General features: G+C 51.2%; 1 protein-coding gene across 5 annotated transcripts in view; it reads right to left on the reverse strand.

Moving 5' to 3' along the window:
• The window catches only part of kcnh6a (potassium voltage-gated channel, subfamily H (eag-related), member 6a), a 449,471-nt gene that overhangs the window by 235,136 nt on the left and 199,472 nt on the right, over positions 1-14,863 (reverse strand). For 4 of the 5 annotated variants that reach the window (XM_070864777.1, XM_070864775.1, XM_070864778.1 and 1 more), the window contains exon 3: positions 10,976-11,134. The exons of the other annotated variant lie outside the window; for it this stretch is intronic. In XM_070864777.1, the coding sequence (XP_070720878.1) occupies positions 10,976-11,134 (159 nt within the window). The remainder of the gene's footprint in view (positions 1-10,975; positions 11,135-14,863) is intronic. 5 annotated transcript variants of the gene reach the window in all.

A 14,863-nucleotide genomic window follows, 5' to 3' on the forward strand; every position in this document is an offset into this window, starting at 1 on the left:
GGATTGGAATCCATGGGTTCAGAATCAGAGGGATCAAGATCAGGATCAGTGTGATCAGGATCAGAGGGATCGGGATCAGAGGAATTGGAATCAGTGGGATCAGGATCGGGATCAGAGGGCTCAGGATCTGCGGGATTGGGAGGAGATGGATCAGGATTGGAATCAGAGGGATGGGGATTGGTGGTTTCAGGATGAGAGGGATTAGGATTGGGATCGATGGGATTGGGATCAGAGGGATCGGCATCAATGGTATGAGGATCAGAGGGATTGGGATGAGCATGATCAGGATCGATTGGATCAAGATTGGGATCAAAGGGATCAGGATCAGTGGGATTGGGATAAGTGGGATCGGGATCAGTGGGATCAGGATCAGTGGATTCAGGTTCAGAGGGATCTGGATCGTAGTGATCGGGATCAGAGGGTTCGGGCTCAGAGAGATTGGGAGCAATAGGGTCAGGATCAGAGTGATGGGATCAAAGAGATTTGGATCAGAAGGATCGGGATTGGAGTGATCGGGATGAATGGGGTAGGGATTGGGATCAGGATCAATGGGGTCGGTATCAGGATAAGAGGTATTGGGATCAATGGGATCTGGATTGGGATCAAAGTGATCTAGATCAGTGGGATTGGGGTCAGTGGGATCAGGATAGTAGGGATTGGGAACAATGGGATCGGGATCGGAATCAGAGGGATCACGAGCATTGGGTTCAGGCTCGGATCAGAGGGATCTGGATCAGTGGGATCGGGATCAGTGGGATCGGGATCAGAGGGATCTGGATCAGTGGGAATCAGATTGGGATCTGTGGGATCGGGATTGGAATAAGTGGAGTCGGGATTAGGATCAGTGCAATCGGGATCAGAAGGTTGGGGATCAGGATCAGTGGTATTGAGATCAGAATCAGTGGGATCGGGATCATTGGCATCGGGATCAGTGGGATCGGGATCAGGATCAGTGGGATCGGCATCAGAGGGACTGGGATCAGAGGGATCGGGATTGTTGGTGTCAGGATCAGTGGGATCAGGATCAGGATCCGAGGGATTGGGATCAGTGGGATCGGGATTAAAGAGATCAGGATCAGGTGGATTGGGATCAATGCAATCCAGATTGGGATTAAAGGGATCTGGAACAGTGGGATCTGGATCAGAATCATTGGATTCGGGATCTGGATCAGAATCATTGGATTCAGGATCAGTGGGATTGGGATCAGGATCAGAGGGATTGGGATCGGGATCAGCAGGATCGGGATCATGATCAGAGGGATCGGGAGCAATGGGATTGGAATCAGTGGCATATGGAACAGATGGATCGGGATCAGTGGGATATGCTACAGTCGGATCGGGATGAGATGGATCGAGATTGGGATCAGAGGAAATCAGGATCAGAGGGACCGGGATCAGTGGGATTGGTATCAGTGGGGTCAGGATCAGAGGGATTGGTTTCAGTGGGGTTGGGATAATTGTGATTGTGATAAGTGGGATAGGGATCAGCGGGATCATGATCGGGATCAGTTGGATCAGGATCAAAGGGATCTGTATCAGGGTGATCAGGATCAGAGGGTTCGGGTTCAGAGAGATCGAGAGCAATGGGATCAGAATCAGAGGGATTGGGAACAGCATCAGTGAGATCAGGATCAAAGAGATCTGGATCAGAGGGATTGGGATCAGTGGGATCAGGATCAGGGGGATCTGGATCGTAGTGATCGGGATCAAAGGGTTCGGGCTCATAGAGTTCAAGAACAATGGGATCAGGTTCAGAGGGATCACGATCAGTGGGATCAGGTTTGGAAACAGATGGATCTGGATCAGAGAGATCGGGACCAGATGGATTGGGATGGAAGGGATCGGGATCGGGATTGGGATCAGGATTAGTGGGGTCCATATTGGGATAAGAGGTATTGTGATCAATGCGATCCAGGTTGTGATTAAAGGGATCTGGAATAGTGAGATCGGGATCAGGATCAGAGGGATTGGGATCGGGATCAGCGGGATTGGGATCACGATCAGAGGAATCGGGAGCAATGGGATTGGAATCAGTGGCATTTGGAACAGATGGATCGGGATCAGTGGGATATGGATCAGTCGGATCAGGATGAAATGGAAGGAATGGGGTTGGGATCAATGGGATACGGATTGGGATCAAAGGGATCTAGATTAATGGGATTGAGGTCAGTGGGATCAGGATAGGAGGGATTGGGATCAATAGAATTGGGATTGGAATCAGAGGAATCGTAATCATTGGGTTCAGGGTCAGGATCAGTGGGATCTGGATCAGTGGGATCTGGATCAGTGGGATCGGGATTAAGTGTATTGGGATTGGGATCGGGATCAGTGGGATCAGGGCCAGGGGGATCAAGATCAATGGGATCTAGAGTAGATGGATCACGATCAAAGGGATCGGAATTGGGATAACTGGGATTGTGATCAGATAGATTGTGATCGGTTGAATCAGGATTAGTGGAATGGGATCAGAGTGATTGGGGTCAGAACAGAGCGTATTGGGTATTGGGATTGGGATCAGATGGATTGGGATGAATGATATCGGGATCAATATGATCGGGATCAGTGGGATCAGGATCAAGTGGATATGGAGTAGAGGGATCAGTATCAGAGGGATCAGAATTGGGATAAGTGGGATCGGGATCAGAGGGATTGCAATCAGTTGGATCGGGATCAGAGGGAGCGGGATCAGTGGGAATGGGATCAGAGCGATTGGGGTCAGATGGATCGGGATGAATGATATCAGGATTGGAATCAGGATCAATGGGGTCGATATCAGGATAAGAGGGATTGGGATCAGAGGTATCTGGATCAGAGAGATTGGGACCAGATGGATCAGGATGAAAGGGATCGGGATTGGGATTGGGATCGGGATCGGGATTAGTGGGGTCCATATTGGGATAAGAGGTATTGTGATCAATGCGATCCAGATTGTGATTAAAGGGATCTGGAATAGTGAGATCGGGATCAGGATCAGAGGGATTGGGATTGGGATCAGCCGGATCGGGATCACGATCAGAGGAATCGGGAGCAATGGGATTGGAATCAGTGACATTTGGAACAGATGGATCGGGATCAGTGGATATGGATCAGTCAGATCGGGATGAGATGGAAGGAATGAGATTGGGATCAATGGGAACCGGATTGGGACCAAAAGGATCTAGATCAGTGGGATGCGGTCAGTGGGATCAGGATAGGAGGGATTGGGATTAATGGAATCGGGATTGGAATGAGAGGAATCATGATCATTGGGTTGAGGATCTGGATCAGTGGGATCTGGATCAGTGGGATCAGGATCAAGTGTATTGGGATTGGGATCGCGATCAGTGGGATCAAGACCAGTGGGATCAAGATCAATGGGATCTAGAGTAGAGGTACGACGATCAAAGGGATCAGAATTGGGATAACTGGGATTGAGATCAGATAGATTGTGATCAGTTGGATCAGGATTAGTGGAATGGGATCAGAGTGATTGGGGTCAGATCAGAGTGTATTGGGTATTGGGATCGGGATCAGATGGATTGGGATGAATGATATCGGGATCAATATGATCGGGATCAGTGGGATCAGGATCAGTAGAATCAAGATCAAGGGGATATGGAGTAGAGGGATCAGGATGAGAGGGATTGGAATTGGGATAAGTGGGATCAGGATCAGAGGGATCGGGATCAGTGGGAATGGGATCAGAGCGATTGGGGTCACATCAGAGGCTTCTGGATCAGTGGGATCGGGACCAGTGGGATTATAATCGGGATCAGAGAGATCGCGATCAGTCAGATCAGGATGAGGATCAGTGGGATCGGGATCAGAGGGATCTGGATCAGTGGAATCGGGCTGAGGATCAGAGGGATCGGGATCAGAGGGATCTGGATCAGTGGAATTGGGATGAGGATCAGAGGGGATGAGGATCAGAGGGATTGGGATCAGAGAGAGCGTGATCAGAGGAACTGGAATCAATGGGATTGGGATCGGGATCAGAGAGATCAGGATCAGAGGGATTGGGATGAGATGGATTAGGATCCGGATCAGCGAGATCAGGATTGCAGGGATTGGGATCAGAGGGATCGGGATCTGGATCAGTGGGATCCGGATCTGTCGGATCAGGATCAGTGGGATCGGGATTGAGGGGATGGATCGGGATGAATGGTATCAGGATCAATAGGATCTGGATCAGTGGGGTCAGGACCAGTGGGATCAGGATCAGTGGGATCAGGATCATAGGGATCTGGATCAGAGGGATTGGGATCAATAGGATCGGGTTTGGGATCAGATGGATTGGGATCAGAGGGATCGCGATCAGAGGGATCGAGATGAGAGGGATCTGGATCAATGGGATTGCGATCAGATGGATCGGGATGAATGGGATCAGGATTGGAATCAGGATCAATGGGGTTGATATCGGGATAAGAGGGATTGGAATCAGAGGGATCTGGATCAGAGACATCGGGACCTAATGGATCGGGATGAAAGGGATCGGGATTGGGATTGGGATCAGGATTAGTGGGGTCCATATTGGGATAGGAGGTATTGTGATCAATGCGATCCAGATTGTGATTAAAGGGATCTGGAATAGTGAGATCGGCATCAGGATCAGAGGGATTGGGATCGGGATCATCCGGATCGGGATCACGATCAGAGGAATCGGGAGCAATGGGATTGGAATCAGTGGCATTTGGAACAGATGGATCAGGATCAGTGGCTATGGATCAGTCGGATCGGGATGAGATGGAAGGAATGGGATTGGGATCAATGGGAACCGGATTGGGACCAAAGGGATCTAGATCAGTGGGATGGGGTCAGTGGGATCAGGATAGGAGGGATTGGGATCAATAGAATCGGGATTGGAATGAGAGGAATCGTGATCATTTGGTTGAGGGTCAGGATCAGTGGGATCTGGATCAGTGGGATCGGTATCAAGTGTATTGGGATTGGGATCGGGATCAGTGGGATCAAGACCAGTGGGATCAAAATCAATGGGATCTAGAGTAGAGGGACCACGATCAACGGGATCGGAATTGGGATAACTGGGATTGAGATCAGATAGATTGTGATCAGTTGGATCAGGATTAGTGGAATGGGATCAGAGTGATTGGGGTCAGATCAGAGCGTATTGAGTATTGGGATCGGGATCAGATGGATTGGGATGAATGATATCGGGATCAATATGATCGGGATCAGTAGGATCAGGATCAGTAGAATCAAGATCAAGGGGATATGGAGTAGAGGGATCAGGATCAGAGGGATCTGAATTGGGATAAGTGGGATCGGGATCAGAGGGATTGCGATCGTTTGGATCGGGATCAGAGGGATCGGGATCAGTGGGAATGGGGTCAGAGCAATTGGGGTCACATCAGAGGCTTCTGGATCAGTGGGATCGGGACCAGTGGGATTATAATCGGGATCAGAGGGATCGTGATCAGTCAGATCAGGATGAGGATCAGTGGGATCGGGATCAGAGGGATCTGGATCAGTGGGATTGGGATGAGGATCAGAGGGAATGAGGATCAGAGGGATTGGGATTAGTGGGAGCGTGATCAGAGGAACTGGAATCAGATCAAGATCAAAGAGATCGGGATCAGATGGATTAGGATGAATGAGATCGTGATTGGGACTGGGATCAGTGGGATCCGGATCAGGATCAGAGGGATTGGGATCAATGGGATCGGGATTGGGATCAAAGAGATCTGGATCAGTGGGATCAGGATCGGGATCAGAGAGATCGGAATCAGAGGGATCGGGTTCAGAGGGATCGGAATCAGAGGGATCGGGACCAGAGGGATCGGGATCAGAGGGATCGGGATCAGGATCGGAGGGAGCAGTGCGAGACAGCACCCGCGGTTTTACCATCAAGAAAATTTAGTTTCCTTTTTTATGTCAAAAACTTTTAAGTCCCCAAACCTCCCTGAGCCTGAACACTGCGACACTGTGTGGTGTTGGCCGTGACTCAGTGGGCAGCACTCGCACCTCTGGGTCGGAGGGTTGTGGGTTCAAGTCCCACCCCAGGGACTTGAGCACATGGTCCAGGCTGATGTTCCAGTGCTGAGGTTGTGCCACACTGTCGCAGGTGTCATCTTTCAGATGGGACGTTAAATCAAAGCTCCATGTGCCCTCTCAGGTGGGTGTGAAAGATTCCATGGCACTATTTGAAGCTCTGGGGATGTCTCCCCAGTGTACTGGACAATATTTATCTCAAGCAACATCACCACAAAGTACTTCATTGGCAGTAATGTGCTTTAGGATGGCAGTATAACAATGCAATGAATTAATTCATTTATTCACGTCTGCCTGTCTTTCCTTCCTTGCCTTTCTGTCCTTGCTTTCTCATCTCGACTTCATGTACAGAATACAAGATAAAGCTCTTCCTCGCTCCCTTTCTCGGCAGTCAGTTTCCCCCCGCTCAAAATCCTCCTCCCTCCCTCTCTCCTCATCCATCTCGCCTCCTCCCTCCCTTTCTCACTCTCTCTCTCCCTCTCTCATCCTCCCTTTCCCCTCTCTCCTTCCCCCCTCTCTCTCTCGCCTACTCCCTCTCTCCTCCTCCTCCCTCTCTGCCTCCCTCTCTCCTGCACCCTCTCTCCTCCTCCCCCTCTATTCCTCATCCTCTCCTCTTCCCTCTCTCCCCCCTCTATTCCTCTCTCTCCTCCTCCCTCTCTCCTCCTCTCTCTCATCCTCCCTCGTCATAGAATCACAGAATTATAGAAGTTTACAGCACGGAAGGAGGCCATGTTGACCCAACGTGTCCACGCCGGCCGACCAAGAGCTAGCCAGCCTAAACCCACTTTCCAGCTCTAGGACGGTAGCCCTGCAGGTTACGGCACTTCAAATGCTCAGCCAAGTACTTTTTAAATGTGGTGAGGGTTTCTGCCTCTACCACCCTTTCAGGCAGTGAGTTCCAGACCCCCACCATCCTCTGGGTGAAGAAACTTCTCCTCAAATCCCCTCTAAACCTTCTACCAATTACTTTAAATTTATGCCCCCTGGTTGTTGACCCCTCTGCCAAAGGAAATAGGTCCGTCTTATCCACTCTATCTAGGCCCCTCATAATTTTATACACCTCAATCAGGTCTCCCCTTAGCCTCCTCTGTTCCAAAGAAAACAAACCCAGCCTATCCAATCTGTCCTCAGAGCTAAGGTTCTCCCAGCAACATCCTCGTAAATCTTCTCTGTACCCTAGTGCAATCACATCTTTCCTGTAATGTGGTGACCAGAACTGCACGCAGTACTCTAGCTGTGGCCTAATTAGTGTTTTATACAATTCAAGCATAACCTCCCTGCTCTTGTATTCTATGCCTTGGCTAATAAAGGAAAGAATTCCGTATGCCTTCTTAACTATCTTATCTACCTGGCCTGCTACCTTCAGGGATCTGTGGATATGTCCTTTTGTTCCTCTACACTTCTCAGTGTCCTACCATTTAATGTGTATTCCCTTGCCTTGTTAGATTTCCCCAAATGCATTAACCCACACTTCTCAGGATTGAATTCCATTTGCCACTATTCTGCCCACCTCCTCCCTCTCTCTCTCTCTCTCTCCCACTCTCTCTCTCTCCTCCTCTCCCCCTCTCTATCTCTCCTCTCTCTCTCCTCCTCCTCCTCTCTCTCTCTCCCCCTCTCTGTCTCTCCTTTCTCTCTCCTGCTCTCTCCTTCTCTCCTCCTCTCCCCTTCCTCTCTCCTCTCCTCTCCCTTCCCTCTCTCTCCTCCTCCCTGCACTCTCACTGTGTTGAAGAAGCTGCTATGATTTTGTTTTACTACAATTAATTGGTTCTCCTCAGCCAAATCCCCTGGGCACAACTTCCTTTGGTTGCCCTGGTGATGTGGCCCACCGCCGCCTTTGGCGAACACCCAGTGTCATCGGCACTCCATCGCATCCCTTGCCGGTCCGAGTCCTGCGGGTTGTATGGAATGGGTTGGGATTTGGGGCGAGGGACCACGTTGTTTTGAAGATCTCGGGCCTCGCTCGGGGACTTAGACGCTCCGCTGGCTCAGGGAGGACGGCACTGCCCAGGTGATTATTGGCGCAAGGATGAACATCTTAGCCAGGTATCCTCAGAAAGGTTAAAGCTCCCTGAAGTATGGCTGATGTATAAAGGCCATCAGTCCGGGAGTTATGAGGTCAGACTTGAAATACTGGGACTATTTCCACTGGAGCAGTGAGGGCAAGAGGAGAGGTAATAGATGGTTTTAAAAATGTTGACTGGTTTCGATAGATTGAATAGAGAAATACTATTTCCTCCTGTTGGGGAGTCAGTCAAGGCATCGTGTAACTCCAATTATCACCAAGAGAGTGAGGAGGGAGGCTGGGAGAGATTTCTTTACTCAGATGGTTGTTGGAGCACGGGGTGATTTGCTCCAGGGAGTGGTTGAGACAAAGACCATTGCATCTGTTCAAGGAAAATTGGGTGACTATCTGAATCCGAGGAAGATACAGGGCAATGGGGAAAGCGCGGGGCAGTGGGATTAGCCAAGCGACGGCACAGTCATGATGGGCCAAATGGCCTCATTCTGTGCTGTAAAGTTCCATGGGCTAGAGATTGTCCTCCGGGGGGGCGATAACGGGGCACGGTGAGAGTACCACCCCCCGCGGAATGCCCATGGAGGTTAGCGCCGGCAGCAACCCCTAACGCCATGATCTCCTGCACCCAGCGATCATGATGTCATCGTGCTGAGCATCGCCCCGGCAACGTCCAGATACGAACTTGGGTCCCGCCCCCTGCAGCATCGCCGGGCGACAACACTGACAGCTGACGGAGGCGTTGTTGGGGAGGGCGGCGGGCACTTGGGGAGGGGGATTTAAAGGTAAGATCGCTCGGGTAAGTCCGAAATGTCTTTTCTGCCCTTCGCTGATTGTTTTTTCAACGTGACCGGCCGCGATCGATGAGCCCCGCACTCTGTCACAGCGGTTGGGGATTGTGGCGGATCGGGGCTGTGGTCAGCGATGGGCCTGCAGTGACGGCCCGTCCCTTTCAGGGAAGGTAGGAGCCTCCGTTCCCGGCAGTGCTCCCCTCAACATTGGGCACCGCTGCCCCTCCACCGCCCCTCCTGCCCGCTTTAGTGCCCCGAGGGCAGTGGGAGGGCTGCATTGAGCGCTCCACCTCCTTCCTGTTTTTTGGATGAGACGTTAAACCGAGGCCCTGACTGCCCTCTCAGGTAGACGTAAAAGATCCCGCGGCACTAGAGCAGGGAGTTCTCCCCAGTGTCCTGGCCAATATTTATCCCTCAATCAACATAACACAAAAACAGGTAATCCGGTCATTATCATATTGCTGTATGTGGGAGCTTGCTGTGCACAAGTTGGCTGCCGCGTTTCCTACATTACAACAATGGTAGCATTGGCTGTAAAGTGCTTTGGGATGTCAAGTGGGTGTAAAAGGAGCAATTTCACCCGCAATGTTGTGTGTGCAAGTGTGGGGACTGCACCCCAGGTGCACAGGGCGAGAAGGTTGTGGTCCTATGGCCGATCTGGAACGGTGACCGACTGACCCAACTGACTGGCACGGAGATCCGCTGGGCTTCAGTGCCCTGCGGCAGGGGTCTGGGCCCCTGACAAAGACCATCCCATCCCCACCAACCCCACCTGCTCTTCGAACTGGGCCAAAGGAGGCCGGCCAACTCCGGCACCACAGACCCACAGTGGCAAAGCCGGCGTGTCGACACATTGCAGCCGCAGAAAGTTTTAAACTCGGCGCGAGGTCGCTGGGGTAGTTGCCTAGCAACCTCAATAATTAAAAACAAGCGGCGTCCGGCTCAGAATCAGCGGCTTGGCGATCAGAACCACCCAGGCCTGAGCCTGGCCACGAGGGAGAGGCACTGCCTCACTGTTGCGGGTTAGCCACGTCCGACTGCACTGATCGAAGCTAAGGGAGGTTACCGGGGTCCAGGCCAACATTCCCCCCCAGGCAACAACTCCAATAACACGTTCGCCCACTCAGGCATCCCACGGTTCTTCTGGGATCTTGCTGTGTGCAGATTAGCTTCCGACAAAACAAGGCTGCAAAGTAATTGACCTGATGTGAAACACTTTGGCAGATTAAGAGCTGTGAGGAGGGCAATATATAAAGGTAAGCAATCCTCTCTGTCCACTTACCCAGACTCAACAATTCGTGGAGAAAACTGACCAGGTTTAGGCACCAATTAATATTGACCACAGCTCAGGGAGTGTGGGACCCTGAGACACCACACTGGACAAAAAGGGTGCATCTCTGAGATTGGGACAGTGCAGAGGGAGCTTTACTCTGTATCTAACCCGTGCTGTACCTGCCCTGGGAGTGTGTGATGGGACAGTGTAGAGGGAGCTTTACTCTGTATCTAACCCGTGCTGCACCTGCCCTGGGAGTGTTTGATGGGACAGTGTAGAGGGAGCTTTGCTCTGTATCTAACTCCGTGCTGTACCTGCCCTGGGAGTGTGTGATGGGACAGTGTAGAGGGAGCTTTACTCTGTATCTAACCCCGTGCTGTACCTGCCCTGGGAGTGTTTGATGGGACAGTGTAGAGGGGGCTTTACTCTGTATCTAACCCGTGCTGTACCTGCCCTGGGAGTGTGTGATGGGACAGTGTAGAGGGAGCTTTGCTCTGTATCTAACTCCGTGCTGTACCTGCCCTGGGAGTGTGTGATGGGACAGTGCAGATGTGGTACAGAGCACCAATCCTGTGACACACGATATGGGGTAAGGGCATTTGTCCAGCCGATCCCTGACACAGCAGGGTAGTGACGCAGTGACAGACAGCAGCCCCGAGCCGGTGGAAATGACACATTCCCGGGTCTGGAGCTGCTGAATTCACCACACTTCCTGTCGGGGTTTTATTCGCCGTGAGGCACAATATTATAACTAATACATGTTCAAAGAACACTATTTTTACGTAGTGGTTTATCCCCAGGGCTGCTCACAGCAGTGTCCGGGAGATGAACCTTCAGTCCCTGGAGTGTCCAGGCCAATCCCTCGTGTTGGGCTAAAGGCCCCCGCCTGCGCCCCCGTGTGGTACCTACTGAAACTGAACCAGTCCTGGTGCAGCCTGTGATTGCCGTCCCCTCGGCCCGACTTGTGCTTTGCGCCCTTGAGCTCCTCAAAGTTCATGATGAACATGGCGACGGCTCCCTCCTCGTTCTTCACTGGGACCACGTCCACCAGGCAGGTCACGCAGGAGCCTGAAAACACAGAGCAGCACCCAGTCACAGTCCACGCTGCCATGGGACCTCCTGGTCTCAGTGCATCCCCCCCCCGCCCTCGCCTCGCCCACATCTGGACCCCGCCCACGGGCTCAGACACGCCGCTCTCACAAACATGTGCACCCAGCCCCGCACTCCTGTGCTCGCCGCCCTTCCGCTGCCCGCTCCTCTCCGCCGTACTCACTGCCCATCGGTGCGCTGATGCCACCCATGGACGAGCTGTTGGGGGCACACAGTCCGGGGCCGGGAGGGGCAGGATGTAACTGGTACTCCTGGTGATTCCAGCCCTCCCGACCCTTGGCTTCGAGATCCGGGTCATGAGGCTCTCAGTTTTGGTTGCCGTTTTCGATAGATTTGCCACTTCTTACAAGATTCAAGATGGCACTCGCGCTCTACCCACTCACGTACATCGAATCGTATGGCCATTCGGCCCACCTTGCCTGTACCAGCTCATTGAAAGAGCGATCCAATTAGTCCCAGCCCCCCCTGCACTTTCTCCCTGTTTCCTGCCATGACCTCAGGGTATGTGGATAGAGAACTGGTTGGCAGACAGGAAGCAAAGAGTCGGGATAAACGGGTCCTTTTCAGAATGGCAGGCAGTGACTAGTGGGGTACCGCAAGGTTCAGTGCTGGGACCCCAGCTATTTACAATATACATCAATGATTTGGACAAAGGAATTGAATGTAATATCTCCAAGTTTGCAGATGACACTAAGCTGGGTGGCGGTGTGAGCTGTGAGGAGGATGCTAAGAGGCTGCAGGGTGACTTGGACATGTTAGGTGAGTGGGCAAACACATGGCAGATGCAGTATAATGTAGATAAATGTGAGGTTATCCACTTTGGTGGCAAAAACAAGGAGGCAGAATATAATCTGAATGGTGACAGATTAGGAAAAGGGGAGGTGCAACGAGACCTGGGTGTCATGGTACATCAGTCATTGAAAGTTGGCATGCAGATACAGCAGGCGGTGAAGAAGGCAAATGGTATGCTGTCCTTCATAGCGAGGGTATTTGAGTAGAGGAGCAGGGAGGTCTTATTGCAGTTGTACAGGGCCTTGGTGAGGCCTCGCCTGGAATATTGTATTCAGTTTTGGTCTCCTAATCTGAGGAAGGACATTCTTGCTATTGAGGGAGTGCAGCGAAGGTTCACCAGACTGATTCCCGGGATGGCGGGACTGACATATGAGGAGAGACTGGATCGACTAGGCTTATATTCACTGGAATTTAGAAGAATGAGAGGGGATCTCATAGAAACGTTTAAAATTCTGATGGGTTTAGACAGGTTAGATGCAGGAAGAATGTTCCCAATGTTGGGGAAGTCCAGAAGCAGGGGTCACAGTCTAAGGATAAGGGATAAGCCATTTAGGACTGAGATGAGGAGAAACTTCTTCACTCAGAGAATTGTGAACCTGTGGAATTCTCTACCACAGAAAGATGTTGAGGCCAGTTCGTTAGATATATTCAAAAGGGAGTTAGATGTGGCCCTTACAACTAAAGGGATCAGAGGGTATGGAGAGAAAGCAGGAATGGGGTACTGAAGTTGCATGATCAGCCATGATCATATTGAATGGTGGTGCAGACTCAAAGGGCCGAATGGCCTACTCCTGCATCTATTTTCTATGTTTCTATGTTGCAGCACACCGGGCCCCAGTCAATTGGCCACTTCTCACATGTGACACAACACAGCGAATGTTACAGGCTATTCAGCTACAAGGGCATCATGGCCAAGTGCAATCTTGGCATCACCAGATGGGGCACCTGGATATTGATCACCGGGATAGTGATCACTGGGGGCGAGGATCACTGGGGGGATCACTGGGGGCGATCACTGGGGGGGGGGGTCACTGGGGGGGTCACTGCGGGGGATCATTGGGGGAACAGAATCACTGAGGGGGATCACTGGGGGATCACTGGGGGGATCATGGGTGGACGTTATCACAGGGGGGAGGGGACAGAGTGGGGGGGCAGGGAGTGGAAGGGGAGAGGGAGCTTTTTTTCAAAATACAACACAACTTGTATTTATATAGCGCCTTTAACATAGTAAAACTTCCCAGGAGCGTAATCAGACAGAATTTGTCATTGAGCCACATATTAGGGCAGGTGACCAAAAGCTTGGTTAAAGAGGTAGGTTTTAAGGAGCATATTGAAGGCAAAAGGAAAGGGAGAGAAGCAGGAATCACAGAATCAGAGAATGGTTACAGCACGGAAGGAGGCCATTCGGCCCATTGAGCCTGTGCCGACTATCAGCCAGAGCACTTCAGCCAGTCCCACTCCCCCGCCATTTCCCTGTAACCCTGCAGATTTTTTCATTCAGGTACTTATCCAACCCCCTTTTGAAAGCCGCGATTGGGTCTGACTCCAGCACCCTCTCAGGCAGCGCATTCCAGATCCTAACCACTCCCTGTGTAAAAAAGTATTTCCTCATGTCGCCTTTGGTTCTTTTCCCAATCACCTTAAACCTGTGTCCTCTGGTTCTCGGTCCTTCAGCCAATGGGAACAGTTTCTATCTATCTACTCTGTCCAGACCCCTCATGATTTTGAGAGGTTTAGGGAGGGAGTTCCAGAATTTAAAGCACTTAAGAGCTTAAGGGTGGAGCGATTAAAATCAGGGATGCACGAAGGGCCAGAATTGGAGGAGCGCAGAGATTTCGGAGGGTTGTGGGGCTGGAGGAGATTACAGAGAATAGAGAAGGTCGCGAGGCCATGGAGGGGTTTGAAAATAAGGCAGAGAATTTTAAAATTGGCGGACCGGGAGTGAACGTAGGTCAGGGTGCACAGGGGTGATGGGTGAGTGGGGCTTGGTGCGAGTTAGGACACGGGCAGCAGAGTTTTGGATGAGCTGAAGTTTATAAGAGGTGCACAGCACATGTTGGCATGGGTGGGGGAATTTTCTGCCAAGTGTTCTCCTCCCTTCACCACCCCCTTTCCTCTGGTACACGTTCTCAAGCTCATTGAACCATTCCCGGGTGTTATATTCTGTACGACCTACAGTAACCTCGGCTGTGACTACCTTGCCTGAGCTGGTTGTGTTGGTGGCTGTGCAAGGCTGCAGTGAGTCCAGGATCTCCACTGGGGGGCGCCCTGACTCCACGGCTGGGGATTTTTCTGGGAATCGTCAATCGACCATTAGCTGATCTCACGTGGCGCTGCTTGCCAACAACATTAAAATAAAATAGGTTTCTCTCTCCTTGAATCTCTTTCGCTGCTTGTCTCCCATATTCGAATACTTTCTGTTTTCCTCACTTGGTCTTTCTGTTTATCTATCACTCTTTCTGCCTCCTGTCTCTCCCCCTTTCGTGCACTCTCTCTCTCTCTCTATCTCTTAGTCCAATTACAGAGCAAAAGAAATGCTCAGGGAGTGGAATGGATAGATATGGAATAGAGAATTATCAATAAATGAGAGAGACAGAGTGAGGCACTGAGTTGGGTCTAGACAGAGAGACACAGAGAGACAGACAGTGAGAGATATGGACAGAGAAACATAGAAACATAGAACATAGGTGCAGGAGTAGGCCATTCGCCCCTTTGAGCCTGCACCACCATTCAATAAGATCATGGCTGATCATTCCCTCAGTACCCCTTTCCTGCTTTCTCTCCATACCCCTTGATCCCTTTGGCCGTAAGGGCCATATCTAACTCCCTCTTGAATATATCCTATGAACTGGCATCAACAACTCTCTGCGGCAGGGAATTCCACAGGTTAACAAC

The sequence above is a fragment of the Pristiophorus japonicus genome, chromosome 21, assembly GCF_044704955.1.
Source record: "Pristiophorus japonicus isolate sPriJap1 chromosome 21, sPriJap1.hap1, whole genome shotgun sequence".
NCBI lineage: Eukaryota > Metazoa > Chordata > Chondrichthyes > Pristiophoridae > Pristiophorus > Pristiophorus japonicus.